At 42.7% G+C, this 17480-nt stretch overlaps 1 protein-coding gene across 1 annotated transcript in view; it reads left to right on the forward strand.

Moving 5' to 3' along the window:
• Positions 1–17480, forward strand: part of igf2r (insulin-like growth factor 2 receptor) — a 178342-nt gene that overhangs the window by 60138 nt on the left and 100724 nt on the right. Inside the window, exons 9-15 of the mRNA XM_084314480.1 lie at positions 2052–2244; positions 5641–5744; positions 6125–6289; positions 6481–6627; positions 7344–7496; positions 15038–15175; positions 16759–16909. Of these exons, the coding sequence (XP_084170606.1) occupies positions 2052–2244; positions 5641–5744; positions 6125–6289; positions 6481–6627; positions 7344–7496; positions 15038–15175; positions 16759–16909 (1051 nt within the window). The remainder of the gene's footprint in view (positions 1–2051; positions 2245–5640; positions 5745–6124; positions 6290–6480; positions 6628–7343; positions 7497–15037; positions 15176–16758; positions 16910–17480) is intronic.

Raw genomic sequence — 17480 nt, forward strand, 5'->3', positions numbered from 1 at the left:
CTTTTTTATTTCTTATTTTTCTGGATTATCTCCCACAAACCTGAACATTATTGCCATAAAACAGAACACAGGTAGTTTCCCTACCTTTCTGTGAACGTCTAGCAAAAAATGACATTGCAATCTGATGAAAAATGCCGGAGAAATTGACAATATAAAAAAGTAACTGTACTTACAGTAGATTTCATTCACGGTTTGTGTAATCATATTTCAAATTGCATGTGTCCGGATGGCAGAATTTAGTACTGTATCTACAAAACCTTCTGTTTAATCATCTTCCCTTTATTCATTTGCTTAGATTCTTTGTACACATGATCTCAAGAAGGTGTTTAATGAGCTCACTGGCTATTTTCCATGTCTGGTCAGACACAATATTTCTGACACTGGGAATACATTCCCCGAGATCCATAGATGTCCCTGAGATCCATAGATGCTAAATAGATTTTTTAACAGAAGTAAGTTTGAGTCATCCTATTCAGTGACCTTCCTGCTTTTTCACAAGTTCATTTTTATTTCTAGACCAAGCTATTTGTGTTGTGTGTCGTAACCCTTTGTGTTTTGTCACCTCTTTTTAAAGGGGCACTTCTGAAAAAAATGTACAGTTTAGCACACATTCATCTAGTTTGACAGTTATTGAGAGTAAGTGATCTTGAATATGGCCTCCAGTCATCTGGCGTTGTGTTAATTACAGCTCAAAATTAATCAGCATTGTTTTTTTTTGTGAATTGTTCCTTTTAACACTTTCTATGCCACGAGGTGGCGCCAGAGTTAGCGCGTCAATGCCACCATCCACTTTAATGTTATCGTTAATATCGCCTAATCTATGTTTTAAATTATGGCTATGTGTCTAATCTGCCCGTCGCTTATCAAAGAATCCTTTTCCAGTCAGTGCTGTCAAGGCAGATTGGTTTTTTATCGCTTCATTTCCGTTTGAGGGCATTTTGAAAAGCACCCGTTTTGAGGTAAAAAAAACTGTCCATTCTGGGGCATTCTATGATAATCGTCTTTTACTGGAATATTCCAGAACGTTGATATTTGTCTGCCTATTTATGAATAGTTTTCAAATAAACGCTAGATGATCAATATTATACATACACGCACGCCCATTCAAGCCGCGCACAGATAATCGCCGTGTTCATTTCCTCATGGATTTTTTCAGTAAAACCGATAGAGCCCATTTCACAAAACAGCCTATATCTTCATCAAAATGAGTCTGATTATCCTAACACTGATAACATAGATTCCTTACCTGACATCAGATGGTATCCAACTGGTATATTCCAATTCCTGATCACCATTCGAAAAAATCGATAAGTGTATAGATCCAATGTGTGTACAGTGCAGTACATGATTCCGCGGGGCTCAGAGCCCCCTGAATGAACCCTGGTACTCCGGCTGCATGGGTGGACTGGAAAATGTGGAGTACAGGATTTTTTTCCGCATCCATTTTCATTGAGTCCATTCCAAAATCCCTTATGTCATCTGGGAGACGATAGGGGGCGCTTTTTTCCACATCTGATCGCCGGCGGCACTCGGGTATACTAGGGTAGGCTCGCGTGATGCAATATGATTTCAGCTAAAAAAAAAAAAATCCGAGAAATCTCGTGAGTGGCTTTCAACGAGATATTATTAATTCCGAGATATCTCGTGAGTGGCAGTGAAAGTGTTAATATTGAGGGGAAAAATCCTTTTATGGATTATGTTGATTATGTTTTAGTCCATATCAACATATTCTATACATCCAGATGTTACATTACATACAAAAAGACACAACAAACAATTATATACATTCAGATGTTACATTACAGTACATACAAAAAACAATTACATAACGTTACACATTAATTACCATCATGTGCATTTATGTATGATTTGCTTAATTTGAACGGCTATTGAACTGCTATCATTATGTGTGTGTGTACATGTTTAAATGTGTGTGTATGCGTCCATGCGTTTGTGTATGCATGTGTGAGCTTGTGTGTTTGCGTGTGCGTCTGTGTTCGTGTGCATTTGTGTGTGTTTGCGTGTGTGTGTGTGTGTGTGTGTGTGTGCAGCTAATACGGACCACCCCTACTATGCGGAGTCCACGGAGGGCCAGGAGAGCTACGTGTACTACCTGAATGTGTGTGGAGAGACGCGGGCAGGAGACTGTGGGTCTCCCCAGGGGGGGTACGTCTCCGCCTGTCAACTCAAGAGCACCAAAGACGTCAAGAAGGTCGCCGGGAGGTACCAGAATCAGACACTCAGGTAGAGAGACACTATGGTCCTTCTTCTATTCTGGTCACTAATACATACTCTACATGTTAGTGGGTCTGTAGACCGGTCAGTATTACATACTCTACATGTTAGTGGGTCTGTAGACCGGTCAGTATTACATACTCTACATGTTAGTGGGTCTGTAGACCGGTCAGTGATAAATACTCTACATGTTAGTGGGTCTGTAGACCGGTCAATAACACATACTCTACATGTTAGTGGGTCTGTAGACCTGTCAGTATTACATACTCTACACATGTTAGTGGGTCTGTAGACCGGTCAGTATTACATACTCTACATGTTAGTGGGTCTGTAGACCGGTCAGTAACACATACTCTACATGTTAGTGGGTCTGTAGACCGGTCAGTAGTACATACTCTACACATGTTAGTGGGTCTGTAGACTGGTCAGTAGTACATACTCTACACATGTTAGTGGGTCTGTAGACCGGTCAGTATTACATACTCTACACATGTTAGTGGGTCTGTAGACTGGTCAGTAACACATACTCTACATGTTAGTGGGTCTGTAGACCGGTCAGTAACACATACTCTACACATGTTAGTGTGTCTGTAGACTGTGGTCAGTATTACATACTCTACATGTTAGTGGGTCTGTAGACCGGTCAGTATTACATACTCTACACATGTTAGTGGGTCTGTAGACCGGTCAGTATTACATACTCTACATGTTAGTGGGTCTGTAGACCGGTCAGTAACACATACTCTACATGTTAGTGGGTCTGTAGACCGGTCAGTAACACATACTCTACATGTTAGTGGGTCTGTAGACTGGTCAGTATTACATACTCTACATGTTAGTGGGTCTGTAGACTGGTCAGTATTACATACTCTACATGTTAGTGGGTCTGTAGACTGGTCAGTATTACATACTCTACATGTTAGTGGGTCTGTAGACTGGTCAGTATTACATACTCTACATGTTAGTGGGTCTGTAGACCGGTCAGTAACACATACTCTACATGTTAGTGGGTCTGTAGACCGGTCAGTATTACATACTCTACATGTTAGTGGGTCTGTAGACCGGTCAGTATTACATACTCTACATGTTAGTGGGTCTGTAGACTGGTCAGTATTACATACTCTACATGTTAGTGGGTCTGTAGACCGGTCAGTAACACATACTCTACATGTTAGTGGGTCTGTAGACCGGTCAGTAATACATACTCTACATGTTAGTGGGTCTGTAGACCGGTCAGTAATACATACTCTACATGTTAGTGTGTCTGTAGACTGTGGTCAGTATTACATACTCTAGATGTTAGTGGGTCTGTAGACCGGTCAGTAACACATACTCTACACATGTTAGTGGGTCTGTAGACTGGTCAGTATTACATACTCTACATGTTAGTGTGTCTGTAGACTGTGGTCAGTATTACATACTCTAGATGTTAGTGGGTCTGTAGACCGGTCAGTAACACATACTCTACATGTTAGTGGGTCTGTAGACCGGTCAGTATTACATACTCTACACATGTTAGTGGGTCTGTAGACTGGTCAGTAACACATACTCTACATGTTAGTGGGTCTGTAGACCGGTCAGTATTACATACTCTACACATGTTAGTGGGTCTGTAGACCGGTCAGTAACACATACTCTACATGTTAGTGGGTCTGTAGACCGGTCAGTAACACATACTCTACATGTTAGTGGGTCTGTAGACCGGTCAGTAACACATACTCTACACATGTTAGTGTGTCTGTAGACTGTGGTCAGTATTACATACTCTACATGTTAGTGGGTCTGTAGACCGGTCAGTATTAGATACTCTACACATGTTAGTGGGTCTGTAGACTGGTCAGTAACACATACTCTACATGTTAGTGGGTCTGTAGACCGGTCAGTATTACATACTCTACATGTTAGTGGGTCTGTAGACCGGTCAGTATTACATACTCTACATGTTAGTGGGTCTGTAGACCGGTCAGTATTACATACTCTACATGTTAGTGGGTCTGTAGACCGGTCAGTATTACATACTCTACATGTTAGTGGGTCTGTAGACCGGTCAGTATTACATACTCTACATGTTAGTGGGTCTGTAGACTGGTCAGTATTACATACTCTACATGTTAGTGGGTCTGTAGACCGGTCAGTAACACATACTCTACATGTTAGTGGGTCTGTAGACCGGTCAGTAATACATACTCTACATGTTAGTGGGTCTGTAGACCGGTCAGTAATACATACTCTACATGTTAGTGTGTCTGTAGACTGTGGTCAGTATTACATACTCTAGATGTTAGTGGGTCTGTAGACTGGTCAGTATTACATACTCTACATGTTAGTGGGTCTGTAGACCGGTCAGTAACACATACTCTACATGTTAGTGGGTCTGTAGACCGGTCAGTAATACATACTCTACATGTTAGTGGGTCTGTAGACCGGTCAGTAATACATACTCTACATGTTAGTGTGTCTGTAGACTGTGGTCAGTATTACATACTCTAGATGTTAGTGGGTCTGTAGACCGGTCAGTAACACATACTCTACATGTTAGTGGGTCTGTAGACCGGTCAGTAACACATACTCTACATGTTAGTGGGTCTGTAGACCGGTCAGTAATACATACTCTACATGTTAGTGTGTCTGTAGACTGTGGTCAGTATTACATACTCTAGATGTTAGTGGGTCTGTAGACCGGTCAGTAACACATACTCTACACATGTTAGTGGGTCTGTAGACTGGTCAGTATTACATACTCTACATGTTAGTGTGTCTGTAGACTGTGGTCAGTATTACATACTCTAGATGTTAGTGGGTCTGTAGACCGGTCAGTAACACATACTCTACATGTTAGTGGGTCTGTAGACCGGTCAGTATTACATACTATACACATGTTAGTGGGTCTGTAGACTGGTCAGTAACACATACTCTACATGTTAGTGGGTCTGTAGACCGGTCAGTATTACATACTCTACACATGTTAGTGGGTCTGTAGACCGGTCAGTAACACATACTCTACATGTTAGTGGGTCTGTAGACCGGTCAGTAACACATACTCTACATGTTAGTGGGTCTGTAGACCGGTCAGTAACACATACTCTACACATGTTAGTGTGTCTGTAGACTGTGGTCAGTATTACATACTCTACATGTTAGTGGGTCTGTAGACCGGTCAGTATTAGATACTCTACACATGTTAGTGGGTCTGTAGACTGGTCAGTAACACATACTCTACATGTTAGTGGGTCTGTAGACCGGTCAGTATTACATACTCTACATGTTAGTGGGTCTGTAGACCGGTCAGTATTACATACTCTACATGTTAGTGGGTCTGTAGACCGGTCAGTAATACATACTCTACATGTTAGTGGGTCTGTAGTCTTGTTGAAAATGCATAACGCACTCTTCTCTCTCTTCTAGATATTCAGATGGTGATCTAACTCTGATCTATCCAGATGGCACCAGGTGTTCTTCAGGTTTTGAGAGGATGACCATCATTAACTTTGTGTGCAACAAGACCTCAGGTTAGACTCGCACCACTAAGTCACACCACCCAGTCACACCACCCGGGTCACACCACCCGGTCACACCACCCGATCACACCACCCGGTCACACCACCCGGGTCACACCACCCGGTCACACCACCCGGGTCACACCACCCGGTCACACCACCCGGTCACACCACCCGGGTCACACCACCCGGTCACACCACCCGGGTCACACCACCCAGTCACACCACCCGGTCACACCACCCGGGTCACACCACTCGGTCACACCACCCGATCACACCACCCGGGTCACACCACCCGATCACACCACCCGATCACACCCCACCCGATCACACCACCCGGGTCACAGAAATGCGGTTTAGAAAATCATGTCATGTTTCTCTGTGTCTCCCAGGCAATGACGGGCGAGGGTTCCCTGTGTTTGCGGGGGAGACGGATTGTACCTACTACTTTGATTGGCCGACAGCCTACGCCTGCGTCAAGGAGAAGGAGGATCTGCTCTGTAGGGTCACGGCCGGCCACATAACCTATGACCTTTCACCCCTCACACAGAACCCTGGTGAGACCGGCTGAGACACACGTACTCTGTCTGTTTTCATTGATGGATATTGACCAGACACCAGCTCTGTGTGTTTTGATTGGATTAAGATCTTGAGCCACTCCCTTTTAGTATTGTTTGTAACATAGATTCACACAAAGCTACGTCTGATCTCTCTCTCACTCTCACTCTCACTCTCTCACTCTCTCCAGAGTCAGACTCAACTGTGAACTGGGAGGCTGTAGATGCTAACGCTCCAGAATCAGACCCACGGCGTTTCTACCTCAACGTGTGTCATAAGGTCATCCAGAGAGGAGCCACTGAAGGCTGTCCTGAAGATGCTGCCATCTGTGCCGTGGGTGAGGACTGAGCTATGGAGAGAGGGGGAGATGGAGGTAGAGAGGAAGAGGATGGAGAGATGGAGGATAGAGATATGGAGAGATAGAGAATAGAACAATGGGTATAGCGAGGTTAGATGGATGGAGAGATGGAGGGTAGAGAGATATAGAATGGAGAGATGTGGATAGAGAGAGAGGATATGGAGATATATGATGGAGAGATAGAGGCTAGGGAGGTGGGACAGAGAGAGATATAGAACCGATGAAGAGATAGAAAATAGAGAGATAGAGGATGGAGAGATGGGACGGAGAGATGGAGAGATAGAGACAGGATAGAGGTGGAAATGGAGTCAGAGGATGGTGAGATAGAGAGGATATATAGAGGATAGAGAGACGGATGATAGAGATATGGAGATGGAGAGATAGAGGCTGGAGAGAGAGATGGAGGATAGAGAGATAGAGGAGATGGAGACAATGGAGATCTAGAGATATGGAGAGATAGATGGAGGATGATAGATTGAGGATGAAGAGCGAGACAGGATGCAGATGTAGAGACAGAGAGGACAATAGATTGAGGATGGAGTGATGGGGGATAGAAAGATAGAAGATGGAGAGATGGATCTTCATCACAAAGTTGATCTTCATCACAGCAACATGAAATACAGACACCAGGTCAGAAGTGGGCAGGGCCAGAAGGCATTCAAGGTGAATAAGGCTGATGTCTGAACCCCTCTCAGATAAGAACAAGAACGCAACCAGTCTGGGGAAGTTCCTGTCCTCTCCTAAGAAGACGGAAACAGGAAGTGACATCAGACTGGTGTACACTGATGGAGATGAGTGCAGGAAGGACACCAGGATCAAGTCTGGCCTCACTTTGAAGTGTAAACCAGGTGTGTGTGTGTACTGTGTGTGTTTACATATGTATAGCCAAGTATTTGGACATTGACACAATTTTCATAATTCTGGCTCTACAATCAAGATGTGCTTTTAACCTCTTGTGCATTGGGCAAAAATGGGGCTAGTTTTGCATAACATGCCTGACGATTGCATACCCAAAGTAATTTGCGATTTGTTATACTTTATACTTATAGCACATACATGAGTTTGGTCTCTTGAAAGGAAACATTCTGAACTTTCCACAAAAAGAAAGAATATTTTTCTTTCAGTGCTAATGAAATAGAGTTACAGGGGTTTGAACACACTGAAGTAAAAGTTTACTCACATTCTGTTTACTTGTTGCCAGATGCCTGTTTTTGAGTTCCAGCTGAGAGGTAGGAGCTGGAGAATAGCCTGAAGTGTGATCTAGTATAGGTCCAAAGTTGATAACAATCCCACAGAAAATCTGTTTTACAAAGGTTTTTGTAATGTGTGTACCAGCGTTAATTCGCCATGATTATCCAAAATGGTTGTCCACTGCCAATGATTCCGAGGCGCTAGTCAAAACAAAGAACTTCCCTGGCTTCTTCTTTGTCTTTCTTGTTTCAATCAGCCCTCGCAGGACAGCCCTGGCCCCAGAATTTCATTGGCTACAAAGGTGGTCAATAATTTTTCGCCATCAGAGGTGACTGGTCCGTTCAGGACCCGGCCAAACCGGACATGGCCACTTGTCCGAATGGCTTGTCAAATGACGCTTGTTGGATGTTTCGTCTTGTAACTCGAGACTGGAAGCACGCAGAGTAGGGTGACGATCGAAAGGCGTCAAATTCAACTTTCCAACAATGTATTGGTTGATCAGCAAAAACACAGCCGGAGCCGGCAGGCAGGCGAGGGCAAAGTGCCCTGACGTATTTATATCAAAATCAGGTGAACGGTGTAGGAATTACAACTATTCCTATATATGCCTCCCCCTTTTTAAGTGACCAAAGGTAATTGGACAATTAGCTGCTCAGCTATTCCATGGCCAGGTGTGTGTTATTCCCTCATTATTTCATTTACAAGGAGCAGATAAAAGGGCCAGAGTTCATTTCAAGTATAGTACTTGTATTTGGAATGTGTTGCTGTCAACTCTGAATATGAGGTCCAAAGAGCTGTCACTATTTGATTTGATTTGATTTGATTTTATTAGGGATCCCCATTAGGCGTCTCTACTTTTCGTAGTTCCATTTCTGCAGACCCCTCTTTGATTGGTTGAGCCCATTTCTGCAGACCCCTCTCTGATTGGCCGAGCGCGCGCATGCGCATGAGCCGCGACAAGGTCCTCTAGCCAGGAGTCGAAACTCTGTTGAGCTCCAGAGAGAGAGGCTGAAAACCCACAGTTCTTGCCCGACGGATGGGAGCCGAATCCCGGACCCGAGTTTTCTGATGAATAGCCCCAAAACATGGAGGTCGCAAACGCAATTTATACTCATGGAAGTATTGATTACGCCATAACGAATCATTAAAAAAATATACCGTTAACTGGAATATGTTGTGTGTGCCTTTACACATATGTTGGATTATGTAATTGGTTTGTCATTAAAAAACAATAATAATCGCTCGCATCGCCAGCTTTGCTGACCAGAGCTCTCTCAGATTCAAAGTTTTAATTGCAGCCTGGAACATACATGTTTCGGAACCAATGTGTAACTAGACAGTTACAATATAACATTTATATTAATTAACCCAGTTAATGCCTTAAGAGAAAGAGTCTGGTGGTCAATTGCTACAGAAATGTTGTGTCTTACTAATAATAACTAATTCCTTGGTCAATAGAAGTCTCTGTGATACTTTCTGAATATGATTTGGGAACATCAAATGGGCAGGGTTATAATAGAAGAAAGACAGTGTAAACAATATAATTAACTCTGAATATAATAGTGATTCAAACCCCCTCAATGTACAGTTTCTGACAGCTGGGCTGTGTTGAACTTGTCACGTGAAATAACGTTATGTGAATAAACCGCGAAATAACATAACGTTATGTAATATAACGTTACAATTAGAGTTGTTCCGATACCGATACCAGTATCGGAAATGCCTCCGATACTGCCTAAAATGCTGGTATCGGTATCGGCGAGTATCCTCTAATTCTGCGCTCCGATACCATATGACGTCATTTATCTCCTGCGGAGAGTGAGGATTATAAAATGAACGTGTTTTTAATCGACGTGAATTAAAGTGTGATGCTGTTTGTCATTTTAACAGCAGATACTTTCTTAAATTCCATTGTCCCGACTGTACAGAGCGGTGTGACGGGGAGCTCGGATGTGTTTTGCTTGCTGGCGTTATTATACTGTAGCATTAACAGCTGAAAACGTTACATCAAATCAGATGATCGCCTGTCCTTTCTCCAGGACCTGACACTGGCCGTCTATCAACAATAATGCACCCACGGTGAATCGTATTTAAGTCAAGTAGCTACTGACTAGCGTTAGCTGACTAACGTTATCAAATGTCAATGTGAAAACCTTAGAGAATGTTGAATATTTATTTTGCATCGAAAATCACAACATAAACGTTACTACTAGCCATAGCCTCTGCTACCCGAGCAGACTGGGTAGCTAGTGCAACAACGTATAATGTCCGTGCGGATTGCAGATCCAATGTCCCAACAACCGTTCCGTGGGTGAACTCATTGAACATAGTTGTCAATTAATGATACTAATACTAATCTATACAATCACCTGTTGTTGAATAAATACCATTACTTTCTAATTATTACTAAAAAACAGTATATATAAAACAGTATCTGTAGCTGTAAAAAGATTTTTTTTTATAATTTATATAATATAAAAAAAAATTATTTTATGTATGCACTGGTATCGGATCAGTATTGGTATCGGCCGATACCCAAAGCTTAGGTATCGGAATCGGATCGGGAAGGAAAAAATGGTATCGGAACATCTCTAGTTACAATGTACAGTTTCTGACAGCTGGCTGTGTTGTGAAATGTGCATAACGTTATGAATAAACCGCGAAATAACGTTATACGCGAATCTGGTAGTACATTTCTTTTTATCTTCTTGATATGATAACATTACATCCGCCTTTTACCGCGTGACGAGCTAAACCAATCAGAGAGGGGCTTCGCTCAACCAATCAGAGAGGGGTCTGCAGAAATGGAGCGCAACCAATCAGAGAGGGGTCTGCAGAAATGGAGCTACGAAAAGTAGAGACGCCCCCAGCAGCTGGTGCCATAGCAACCAGCTAGTCTTCCTGGGGTCCACACACAAAAAAACATACAAAAACAATTATTATTGCAAAAACAAAATGATTAAAAGTCAGTACACACAATGCATAATGAAACTACTGTAACAATTAAGATAGCTCAAATTACATTAGTGTAAAACAAAAACAAAAAAATTACTTTACAGTGTTAAAAACAATTTTTTATTTGTGTGTTTATGTGTGTTTGTGTGTGTTATATAGTTATCATAAGGATATATTTTTTTAACATTGATTCATATCACAATATCTACTCAGCACACCATTTATCCAATCGGGTGCATTCCATGTGGGGAAATGGGAAGTAGGGAAGAGATACATACCTGCAACATATAAACAACAAGATTAATTTTGGACCCGTACATTTTCTCTCTCTCTCGGACCACGTTAAATCATTAAACGTTAAATCATTGGTTACATGGAGATCCGCTCGGCCACATCCTTGGACTCCTTCAAGACAGCCCTGAAAACCTACGGCATCTAGTCGTTTCCTTGTCTTTTATTGTTATTATTATTATTATCTTATGTTGCTTTTTGTTGCTCTGTAAAGTGCCCTTGGGGTTTCTTGAAAGGCACTATATAAATCCAAGTGATTATTAATATTATTATTATGTGAGCAGAGACATTTTGTTTACTTTTGTTGGACCTCTAATCTGGATGAAGGTTTGCTTCAATGCTCTGTGCACCATTTTCAACACGTTAGTCTCCAGGTCATATCCCCAGTCAGCTCAACGTAGCGTGGTGAGAGGCCAAACACTCGAGTGTAACGTTTCATAACGTCTCGTTTGTTATGTGAAAGGTTAGCTTTTAGTCAGCTTGCTGCTCAGTCGTACCACCTCTATATCCTACAGTCAGCCGTACCACCTCTACACCCTACAGTCAGCCGTACCACCTCTACATCCTACAGTCAGCACTACATCCTACAGTCAGCCTTACCACCTCTACATCCTACAGTCAGCACTACACCCTACAGTCAGCCGTACCACCTCTACATCCTACAGTCAGCACTACACCCTACAGTCAGCCGTACCACCTCTACATCCTACAGTCAGCACTACATCCTACAGTCAGCCTTACCACCTCTACATCCTACAGTCAGCACTACATCCTACAGTCAGCCGTACCACCTCTACATCCTACAGTCAGCACTACACCCTACAGTCAGTCGTACCACCTCTACATCCTACAGTCACCTCTACACCCTACAGTCAGTCGTACCACCTCTACATCCTACAGTCACCTCTACATCCTACAGTCAGCCGTACCACCTCTACATCCTACAGTCAGCCGTACCACCTCTACACCCTACAGTCAGCCGTACCACCTCTACATCCTACAGTCAGCCGTACCACCTCTACATCCTACAGTCAGCCGTACCACCTCTACACCCTACAGCAGGGTTAGAAATAAAAAAAAAAATTCAAGGGCTTTTTTTGCCCCCCTTAACACTTTGATCGCCATGGTTCAAATTCATAATTTACCATCCCTCGCCAGCTCTATTTGTCTATGGAGAAGTTCCCCTTCTTTGCAGGGCTATAACTTTTTAAATTCTATTGCTAAATTGCCATTATTATGGCCCATTCAATGTCCTATATCCATTGTTCAGGGTGTAGCAACGATATACTTTTTCATTCGCATATTCATACTAAAATATGGTCTAAAGTATAAGTATGTTTTTATCGTTTTCTGCAGCTTTCTCCAGAACTTGATTTATAGCTCCAAATGCATTATATTGATGATCAAATACAGTTTGGTAGCGATCGTTGCCAGATGAAAAATTTCAACTGGACGTGGTTCTAGAAGTTACTACGTATCATCTGATATTGACCGGATGGGCGAGGGGGCGTTTATAATTCCGTGGGCAACGTTATACCATTCGTCTAGTGTGGGTCATATGGTCATCAGAGCAGTTTATATGGAATACGTTAGAAAATAACGCTGGATCTTACGTATGTTCCTCGCGCCGTTGGGGGATGAGCGTGGAGTAGACAGTTTTCGATTATGGGATGTTGATCCTGATGAAACATTTCCAGGTTGTATAATACTATATACGTCCAAATAACGTTGTTTATTGAGTTAGGGCGAGCGATTGATTATCCAGTGTGTTGAGATGGGGTCCGGCTACCGATCGCGAGTGCCCGGACGGATTATGGATGAGCACTTCCTGTTTGGCGCGCCCCTCCCTCTTGGCCGATCTGCCGATCGGCCACCGGATGGCGCTCTTGAACCGTTAGACAGTTGAGTGGAGCTCACCAGTGCATCTCATGTCTCCGGAGGAGAAATATGATTTCGATCACAGATTTTTGAATTATTGATATCAAAGACGAGTTACGGCGTCTTCGGCATAATGAGCATGGCTAGGAATGACGTCTAAACACGTCATTGGCTATTAAAGTGTTAATTGATTTTCGGGGGCTTTTTTTTGTATTTCGGGGGCACTGAATTTTTATGATAAACGGTAGGGGTGGGACGGTTCACAAAATGGATGGTTTGGTTCGTATCACGATTTTGGGGTCACGGTTTTCAGTTCGATATACGTTAATTTTTATTAAAAAAAAATTAACACTCAAATCTAAACATGCTTCTCATTTATTAAAAATAAAATAAAAGGTTTACAGTGTTTACAGCCTTAAATAATGTTTGGCACACAAAGACCGAACTGACTGAAAAATATAGGCTACATTTGTCAAAGTATTAACTTAGTGCAAACAAACAATATGCTCAGCCAGCACTAGACTTTCCTTTCTTTAATTAATATAAACACACAAAAACAATGTCAACCATGTTTAAATTCCCTGATTGTCAGTTCTTAATGGAAAGATTCGTTTTCTGCTTGAAATTATTATGTTTCTGTCTACATTTATTTAGACTAACATTATTTAAATATTGAGTGCAACTGTGGTGGATTACGTAATTCGGTGAGTTGGAATTATCTATGGGTTGGTGCCGGGTCCCCACGGACATTTTAGCGTGTGGCACCTTCAGCTCCGGTCACGTTAGGAGGAGTTCATAACATCAACAAGCAGCGCGAAAGCGGCAATAGTCCCGGTTGGAGTTAGTAAAACACAGTTGTATGTTAGCCTTCTTGGATGTTGAATAAACGCCTATCATTGTCTTTAAACACCCCGCCTCTCAGACTCCCATTTCCTCCTCTGCTACAGTAGCTAGTAGCTACGGTGACATTTCATTGACTGTACAGTATTAGCTTGCGGGCTGCGTCGGGCTACCATAGTTAAAAGGTGCGTTGTGTTTACAAACTGCTAACGCTATGGCAAGATGTGTGTAGGCCTATGTAATGTAAATTGTTTTGTTTTTAAAGTCGTAATGAAGATTGATTTATATTGTGCGTGCCATTTTTACACAAACTGACTAGCACCTGGCTGCAGCTGGACCCTATTGTTGGGCTGCAGTGCTGCTGCTGCTGCTGCTGCCTGCAGCCAGTGCAGAACACCGGCTCCGCCAAATGATTTTTTTTATTTGCGCGTCATCTGAACCGTACGATACACAGACGCTCCATTACCGGATAAATATATATATATAATTAGTAAACTGTCGGGGGCATTAAGTGCCCCCCTTAACTGATTTTCGAGGGCATTTTGTCCATTTTCAAGGGCATTATGCCCCAAGCCCCCGTTAATTTCGAACCCTGCCCTACAGTCAGCCGTACCACCTCTACATCCTACAGTCAGCCGTACCACCTCTACACCCTACAGTCAGCCGTACCACCTCTACATCCTACAGTCAGCCGTACCACCTCTACACCCTACAGTCAGCCGTACCACCTCTACATCCTACAGTCAGCCGTACCACCTCTACATCCTACAGTCAGCCTTACCACCTCTACATCCTACAGTCAGCCGTACCACCTTTACATCCTACAGTCAGCCGTACCACCTCTACATCCTACAGTCAGCCGTACCACCTCTACATCCTACAGTCACCTCTACATCCTACAGTCAGCCGTACCACCTCTACATCCTACAGTCACCTCTACATCCTACAGTCAGCTTGCTGCTCAGCGGTCCTACCTAGTGTTGTCAACTTGCCACGATACCAACATTTTTACTTCGATACAGATACCAGCCTATACCACAATACCGATTCTAAAACGATACCAGGGCAAAAACCTAAATATCAGGAAAAGTTATGGAATATTATTATTAGATGACAGGACATTAAATAAAATAGAATTTTCATGCTGTTGAAATGTAAATAATAGAGAATAATAAAATGATTCTGTTACAGCTGCTGAGCTATATACTATATCTAATGTACATGTTCTCTCTAGGTGATGAGGAGAGTGCTCCCATTGTGAGGAGTGTGTCATCAGATGGCTGTGAGTATGAGTTGGAGTGGTACACCGCCTCGGCCTGCGCCCGCTCCAAGACAGAGGGAGACAACTGTAGGGTGGAAGACAAGCAAGCTGGTAGGTCTCTCTCTCTCTCTCTCTCTCTCTCTCTCTCTCTCTCTTTCTCTGTCTGTCTGTCTGTCTGTCTGTCTGTCTGTCTGTCTGTCTGTCTGTCTGTCTGTCTGTCTGTCTGTCTGTCTGTCTGTCTGTCTGTCTGTCTGTCTGTCTGTCTGTCTGTCTGTCTGTCTGTCTGTCTCTATGGTCTCTGTCTGACTGTTTCTTTCTGTCTGTATCTATTCTCTCTCTCAGTATATCTCTTTCTATCTGTTTGTCTCTGTGTCTGTCTGTCTGTCTATCTCTGTCTGTCTCTCTTTCTTAACTTATTTCTCTTTCTCTCTAGCTGAAGTTACATGGACAATATTCTGCTGCTATATTTCTATATTCTGCTGCTTATTAAGAAAGAACAACAGAAACTCAAATACTGTGTCCAGCCCAGAACTACATAAACTCAAATACTGTGTCCAAATGCATTGCTTCAAGCCTTCCTTGCTCGTCCCTGGCTGCAATGTAAAGCCATGCTAAATGGTTAATACTGACTATTTGCACGTCTTTGTGTGGATAACGGGATAGATTGATTGATTGATTATTTTATTTCTTAGTCATGCACACAAAGTGCCCAACCCTCGTGGGTTCATAAGACACCAAAAATACTGTTGCCGTGTTCCATTATTACATTACATTGAATTACCTGAATACAGATTACATAAATACAGGTTACAGCTCGGTATTCTGCCTTCTCTCCCAAACTAGGCAAATAAAATATGCTACAAAAAAAGTTCCCTCCCTTACTCAAGTTTTTCATATTCATCCTGCTCAAGAAAATCAACATAAATGGAGGACACGTTACTAAGAAGTACATCCCTTATGTCCTCGTAGATTAAACAAGAAATGTAAACCTGCCAGTCTCTAGGGCTAAGGGTAATGTTCCTGACCGTATCTATGTACATGGTGATCTTTGTCTTTTGTTTAAATTGTACATCACATAAGGTTCTGTACTGTAACTATTCTTCATGAGACAGTAACTCATAAAAACAATCCTTTTTTGTTTATAACATATATCAACAGACCATTTTTCTTAGAAGAAGAAGTTGGACATGTACACTACATGGACCGTCGAGGCATTCAACCATCCTTTTAGCTAACGTTAAGCTTCCAATAAAGACAGCCACGGAAACGTTTTGTTGTCACTTAACATCATATAGCTGACCCCGCGTGGGGTGAACATGCACAGAAAGAATATAAACGAATAAATATATTAATAAATATTATTTATCCCAACCAGAGAGAAACGATCAGATCCAGCATTTACATAGCTACTGCTATGCATCTATTATAAATGGTTTTTTTATAATAAATCTATATAAAGTATTAACATGAATGAATGTGTCAAAATATATAATATATGATTCATTCATTCTCTCACATCTCTCTTCTCTCCCATCTCTCTTTCTCCCTCTTCTCTCTCTCTCTCCCTCTTCTCTCTCTCTCCCTCTTCTCCTCTCTCTCTCTCTCTCTCTCTCTCTCTCTCTCTCTCTCTCTCTCTCTCTCTCTCTCTCCCCCTTCCTTCCTTCCTTCCTTCCTTCCTTCCTTCCCCCCTCCAGGCTTCTCGTTTGATCTGTCTCCTCTTTCTAAGTTAGATGGAGGGTTCTACAATGTGACTAGTGGTGTTTATGACTACTACATCAACGTGTGTGGTTCTGTTAAGACAGCCAAGTGTCCTGAGCGCTCTGGAGCCTGCCAAGTAGACAAGAGGTATAATACATATACACACACACACACAGCTAAGTGCCCTGAGCGCTCTGGAGCCTGCCAAGTAGACAAGAGGTATAATACATATACACACACACACACACAGCTAAGTGCCCTGAGCGCTCTGGAGCCTGCCAAGTAGACAAGAGGTATAATACATACACACACACACACACACACACACACACACACACACACACACACACACACACACACACACAGCTAAGTGCCCTGAGCGCTCTGGAGCCTGCCAAGTAGACAAGAGGTATAATACATACACACACACACACACACACACACACACACACACACACACACACACACACACACACACACACACACACACACACACACACAGCTAAGTGTCCTGAGCGCTCTGGAGCCTGCCAAGTAGACAAGAGGTATAATACATATACACACACACACACAGCCAAGTGTCCTGAGCGCTCTGGACCCTGCCAAGTAGACAAGAGGTATAATACATATACACACACACACACAGCCAAGTGTCCTGAGCGCTCTGGAGCCTGCCAAGTAGACAAGAGGTATAATACATATACACACACACTAGGGC

This window comes from Notolepis coatsorum, assembly GCF_963971535.1.
Source record: "Notolepis coatsorum genome assembly, chromosome: 5".
Taxonomy (NCBI): Eukaryota; Metazoa; Chordata; class Actinopteri; order Aulopiformes; family Paralepididae; genus Notolepis; species Notolepis coatsorum.